Source organism: Mustela erminea, chromosome 5, assembly GCF_009829155.1.
Source record: "Mustela erminea isolate mMusErm1 chromosome 5, mMusErm1.Pri, whole genome shotgun sequence".
In the NCBI taxonomy this organism is placed as follows: Eukaryota; Metazoa; Chordata; class Mammalia; order Carnivora; family Mustelidae; genus Mustela; species Mustela erminea.
Window position 1 is genome coordinate 51,059,686 of NC_045618.1, and position 6,432 is coordinate 51,066,117.

The following is a 6,432-nucleotide window of genomic DNA, read 5'->3' on the forward strand; positions in this document are numbered from 1 at the left end:
TCTTGAGTGGTCAGGCTCCCTGCTCAGTGGGATGTCTGCTTCTTTCTTGACCTCTGCCCCCTCCCTTGTTCACAGGCTCTCTCTCTCTCTCAAGTAAATAAAGAAAACATTAAAAATTGTGAATTAACATGTATCCTCATGCATGTGTTTCTCTCCTCTTTTCCCATCATCAATAATAACACTGTTTTTTATTTTTAAAATATTTTTTAAATTTATTTGACAGACAGAGATCCCAAGTAGGCAGAGAGGCAGGCTGAGAGAGAGGAGAGAGGAAGAAGCAGGCTGCTTTCAGAGCAGAGAGCCTGATGGGGGACTCGATCCCAGGACTCTGGGATCATGACCAGAGCCGAAGGCAGAGGCTTTAACCAACTGAGCCACTCAGGTGCCCCACCAATAATAACATTTTATACACAATGTTGTACACTACTTCTTATTTCCCACTAAGAATAAATTTTGGACATATTTCATGTCAGTAGCAAAGGTGTATTTAGTTCTATTTGCATAGTATTTTGTTGTAAGGAAACGCATCATATTTTAACCAGTCCCATGTTCAGTACATTCTGTTTGTTTGCCAACTTTTACCAGTATAAACCAGTTAGAAGGAATATACTGGAACAAAACAGCAGCCCGAAGCCCCATGAATTTATCTGTAGTGTGCATGCTGTCCATTAGTCCCTCCGCGTGCTACCGGTCTTCCCTGGAGATAAGTTCTGAAGCTCCCGCATGAGTGTGGGTTCTAGGGGCTGTGGGTTGACAACAGGAAACCCTTCCAGATGCACTTGCTGTTACCAGACCTAAGGAAGCCTAGGAAAAGTGAACATTCTGGACACAACTGAGTAGTTATTATTATTATTATTATTATTTTTCCGTAATGGGTATCTGAGAAGTCAGTATCAATTGGATTAGACTTTGGTCTTTTAATGCTGGAGACAGTTAAAATAATAGCCATTTTAGTATACGACGGACAAACTAAGATACTAAGATGGACAGCTAACTTATTTTTACATTCACTTGGAGCATATTCTGGAACAGATTGAAAGTTCCCATTTGTAAGGCAATTTATCTAAATTGCATAAATGAACCCTCACACCAGACTACAAGGTAGTTCTGACTGTCCCCATGCTAGAGATTGTCCTGAGGCCCAGACAGGGTGGTGATAGCAGGGAGCAGCAGAGTCCTGAGGGGCTACTTTCAAGCTCCAGGGCTCTTCCTTGGGCACTGCTGCTCAGAGGGAGGCAGGGTGTGGTAGGGTTAAGGTCGGTTCTGCCCATTCAGGCTGCCTCTGAGTCTCATCTCTAAGATGGGTATATCATCCAGACTGAACTACCTGGCTTGTCAGGGCTTTGTTTCCTAGGTAGTCATGTTTCCTTAACAAAATGTATTTGTAGAATGTGACAGATGGAACTAGCCTCTGTTCCAATGGTTTTCTCACCTTTCACACCACTGTCATCTCCGGGTGCAAGCTGTGTTTATTTTTTTTTTTTATTTTTTAAGGTTTTATTTATTTATTTGTCAGAGCGAGAGAGCACAAAGCAGGGGGAGAGGCAGGCAGAGGGAGAGGGAGAAGCAGGTTGCCCGCTGAGCAGAGAGGCCAAGGTGGGGCTCCATCTATAACCCTGGGATCATGACCTGAGCCAAAGGCAGACATTAAAGGTCTCAGGTCATGATCCCAGGGTCCTGGGATCGAGCCCCACCTCAGGTCCCTGATCATCAGAGAGCCTGCTTCTCCCTCTCCCTGTGTTGCTATCCCTACTTGTGCTCTCTCTCTCTATGTCAAATAAATAAATAAAATCTTTACAAGAAAAAGAAAGGAAAAAGAAAAAAAGTATTGCGGAAAGAATTGATGGTTTGACATCTCCGTGTGTCTAGATTGGCTGAAGGAATTTCAGGAGTGCATGGATGTTGCAAAAACTACAAGCTCTGGACATCACACTATGGAACTTAAATAAAATATCAAGGCTGCCATAGAGTGCACCCACCATTCCTTAAAGCCCAAGAGACGAAGGTAGAATTCTGGAAAAGTGAAGCTATGCTTCCTGTGGGAAAATATGAGTTTCCTCCTCCCGATTGATTTGATCAGTGAACTTTCCAGAACAGGACGTCCAATAGAACCTGGGAACTATGTACCCTACTATGCCATCCTTTCTGATCTTGTTTCTTGGGTCTCCCTAGACCTACTTCCTTGATGCCATATCCATAATTACTTCTACCTTACTTTTCTGTTTTTAAAGATTTACTTATTTATTTGAGAGAGAGTGAGAGAGAGTGAGCGCAAGAGAGCACATGCAAGGGAGGGGCAGAGGAAGAGGAGGAGAGGGAGAGAGAGCGCATGTGCAAGCAGGGGAGGGGCAGAGGAGGAGAGAGAGGAAGACCCAAAGCAGGCTCTGAGCTGAGCACAAAGCCCAATATGGGACTCGATCCCAGGACCTTGAGAGCATGATATGCATGAAATCAAGAGTAGATCCCTTAACAGACTGAGCCACCCAGGTGCTCTCCCCACCACACTTAGGAAAAGGGAGACTGCAGGATTTTCTTCTTGAGTCCACTCTGGTAGCAGAAAGAACAAGGACTGGAGGTCAGGAGACCTGGGGTCTAGTCTCAGCTGTGCCACTAAGTAGCAGGAGCCGTGAGCAAGTCACTTACCCATTCCTGAGATTCAGGCTGTTCCTCTGTAAAAGTGGGGATTACTATCTCAGGGATAGAAGGTGGAACACACACATTTACCTCCATCGTGCCTTCAACAGAGGCTACCGTTCAACCTCATCGCTTATTAGAATTTTTTTCTGCAACGTTCTAGGCAGGTCCAATCCATTAAAGTGGATACATGAGTCAAAATCTACTTATTCTCATTTAATTTAATAATCCATACAGACCCTTCAAGCTCCTAAATGGAATGTCCTGACTTTCCAACTAAGAGATGGTCAATGTGATCTGGTAATAGCTCACTCAATAAAAAGAAAAGGAAAACTTAGGATCATAATTTCATCCCCTACTCCTGCCCAGCCAGGGACTGAGCAGGATTTTCTTGAGGTCACCCTGTCCTTCCTTCTGTGCCAGAGATTTTGGTATTTGAGCTCCCCTCCATCAGCTCACCCAGCAGGACAGTCCCAGACTGTAGCTCCCTTTCATCTCAAATAGCCCATACTTAACAGCTTCATATTTGACAGCAAGGCATGTCTGAGCAAAGGAATGATCTCAGGTCACGGAGAACCAAGAGTCAGGAGCAAAGGCAAGTAATGATTCTATTCGATGCTTACAAAATCTACCCAGATTTACAGTTCTCACCCAAGCAGGAACTCAATCACACGACAGTATCAGGATGGTGACAGTTTCAGAAATCCAGGTGGTTGCAACTGTATTTTACTGAAAGAATCCAGGAAGTGGTTTACACAGGGACCCCCTCACCTCCCAAACCACACAGGGGCAGGTCCTGGGTAGGAACGCATGTGTGTTTGAGACAGGAGCCCTGGCTGGAGTTCTTTCAGACCCAGGAAGGGAGAGGGGAGAAGCAGTTGCCACAACAGGGAGGTAGGGCATCTTGCTACTCTGGCCTCAGGTGCAGACCTACACAGAACCATCAAAGTGGACTGTCTCGTACTGTACACACTCACAGGCCACGATGATGAATTTCTCTTGCTGCTTGGTCTCGTAGTCGCATTTGGGGTATTTGGAGCCTTTCTTCAGGCGGCAGTCGGTGATGCGCATTTTGGAACTGCTTTGGTGGCAGTTGGGCTTCCCGTTCTTGCAGGTTACATTTCCCTGGAAGCAGATGACCTGGACATCTGGCAGAGGCTCGTGGATAAACGTGTTCACCGGCTTGCAAAATCCAACCGTCATATTCCGGCGCTTCATCATTTGGTTGCAGTAGCTGGCATTGACGGTGGAGGTGTTCGAGTCTATGTGCTGCCGCAGGAACTTATCGGCCCTCGACTCCTTGGCCAGAGAAGGCTGGACACTGCCCAGCACCAGCAGCACCAGGACCAGTAGTGGGAACAGGATGAAGAACCTCTCCTGAGCCATGGTGGTCTCACTCCTCTGGAAGAGCCTAGCCAGGAAAGGGAGAGAGGAGAAAAAGCGTTGCCTGAGAAAGAACCCCAGCTCCTACCTGTGGCCTCCCTGGCTCACAGTCTCCGTTTGGGTCAGCCGGAAAGGTACCCTTCCTCCTATGCAATTTTCCAAGGATTGAGATGCTCACATAGACTCTTGTCGAAGAGTATTTAAGTCCTACTAGCTGGAGAGAGGTGGTCTTTCCCTCTGGTTGGTGACTTGACAGTGAACTAAAATCCTGCAGTCCTATGTCTGAATATTAGAGATTTTAAAATTTAAAATCTATTTGAGGGGGCACCTGGATGGCTCAGTCTGTTAAGTGTCTGCCTTGAGTTCAGGTCGTGATCTGAAGTCCTAGGATCTAGTCCTGTCTCGAGCTCAGCTCCCTGGTCACTGGGGAGCCTGCTTCTCCCACTCCCTCTGCTGCCCCCTCTGCTTGTGCTTTCTATCTATCCCTGTCAAATAAATAAATAAAATCTAAAAACATTAAAAAAAATAAAATACATTTGAAGAATAAGTACATTTATACCCAGTGCTCAAGGTGCTTATCAGGAAATCCTTTTGAATAAAACATGAGCTGAACTGCATCCCTGAAATACCACATGACCTATAGGATCATGAGGGACAGAGTGAGGCCTATTGTTCTCCAACACAAGGGCAACAGCCCAGTTCCTAACACCAGTATCATAGAGGGATGCCATTGTATTCCCAAGAGCAATGCTTCCCTCCCCCAGTGCCTTTGTTTCCCTGCAGCCCACATGCTCCATCCCGATATTGGTCCAGCTCAAGTTTTTTCAGGTGCTAACCGCAACCACCCTGGTCCCTCTAATCCAACACAGAAGAAGAAGGAGTCCCTGAGACCATCTCTTCAGCCACTGACCTGGATCTCTAGCTTGGTCTCTAGGACAGAGCAGAAGGCCAGTCTCTGTGATCCCGGGATCCCTGGGGAGGGAATCTTATACAGATTACAAAGGGGCTTGGCTTCCAAGGAAAGATAGGTGGGAGGAGCATCTTGGTTTCACTTTAGTGGGAACCAAAGACATTGTGAGGAAGGGCATTGTAGGGAACCATCCACACCACTCTCTTTTCAGGACTGCTGAGAAGGGTGAGTCTTGTTTATAGGAACCGTACCATGTGAACCTCATCTGTCTGCTGGCTCACAAGGAGCAGCAAAGAAAGCCACTATGGTAATGATGCCTGAACCGCAGCAAAGTCCTTGTCATCTCAGGGGGCCATTTGCATCAAACAAATAACTTTTGCAGGTTTGCAAAGGACACATAAACACGTGATCCCCAGAGCACCAGAGAAATGGAGGTCCTCTGTCTCCTCAGGAGTCCTGGCGTGGGTGGAATTCCAACAGCACCTCTTCTGGTGTGGGGGGCATCCTGCTTTCTGCAGCTGGAAGACTGCATGGACGTAGGGTGTGGGGGGGGTCTGGGCTGGGAGAGGAGGAGACCTGCGACCTCACCCAGTGTTGGCCACTTCAGCACTCCTGCGTGTGGAAGGTGGATGTGTTACAGTTTTTGGCCACAGCAACCACTCCTAGAAGGTCAGAGTGGAGGAGAGGAACTAAAGTTAACGAAACCCCAAGGGATGTCAGGCTGGCTCAGTCACCAAGGCACGGGACAAATCTTATGACTTTGCTTCTGTTTCCATGTCCTGAAATTGTGCCCTGGGCTTTTCACTTCCTGAAAGTGGCAGCTGGAATGCTGAGGGTGTAACCTGACCATGTGAATGGCTTTTCCCCTCTTTAGCACATCATAATCTTAATTCAATACACTGGCTTTGATTTCTAAACACACCAACATAGAATTATTTACTCTGGCACTTAGAAATGAATAAAATAAGGCGTTTGCTGACAAAACAATAATATAAAACAAAACGTAATGGAGTTATATGATTTCATTAAAGCAGTCTTCCACTAAAAAATTTCTAAGAATGGATTTGAGGTTACAAAGAAAGGCTACTCATCAGAAATATGAATTCAGGAAGGAATAAAGAAAGATGGTGATAAATATGTGAACAAATCAAAGATCTTTTGACTATATAAAGCAATAACTTCTTGTTGAGTTAAGAAGATAAAATTAAAATATATGTCAGGAACATAACTTGGAAGTGATGTGAATTGCCGTGTTCAAGAGATGACTAAAAGTATTGATTAGACTTTTCTATGTTTAGTATGCATTTGAGAATTTCTAAGATAAGCAATGAAAAGAAGGGAAATACAGGGTTTGAATTCCAAACTAGCAGAGAATAAGTAGACTGTGGATCAGTTAGGAGAGTCTAGTTGTGCTGCAGTAACAAACAATCTCAAAATTTCAGTAGTTTAAAGTTTCTTTCTTATTCCTGCTACATATCTATCTTGGTCCAGCCTAGGGGCTCTGC

The 6,432-nt window shown here is 45.5% G+C and overlaps 1 protein-coding gene across 1 annotated transcript; it reads right to left on the reverse strand.

Annotated features, from left to right (window-relative positions):
- Positions 1-3,198: 3,198 nt before the first annotated feature.
- On the reverse strand, positions 3,199-5,032 carry LOC116590803 (ribonuclease pancreatic-like). Its single transcript, XM_032343124.1, has 2 exons — positions 4,928-5,032; positions 3,199-4,045 (listed from the first exon to the last, which is right to left on the reverse strand). The coding sequence occupies exon 2, from the start codon at positions 4,018-4,020 to the stop codon at positions 3,565-3,567; it is 456 nt and encodes a 151-aa protein (XP_032199015.1). The 5' UTR covers positions 4,021-4,045; positions 4,928-5,032; the 3' UTR covers positions 3,199-3,564.
- Positions 5,033-6,432: the final 1,400 nt, after the last annotated feature.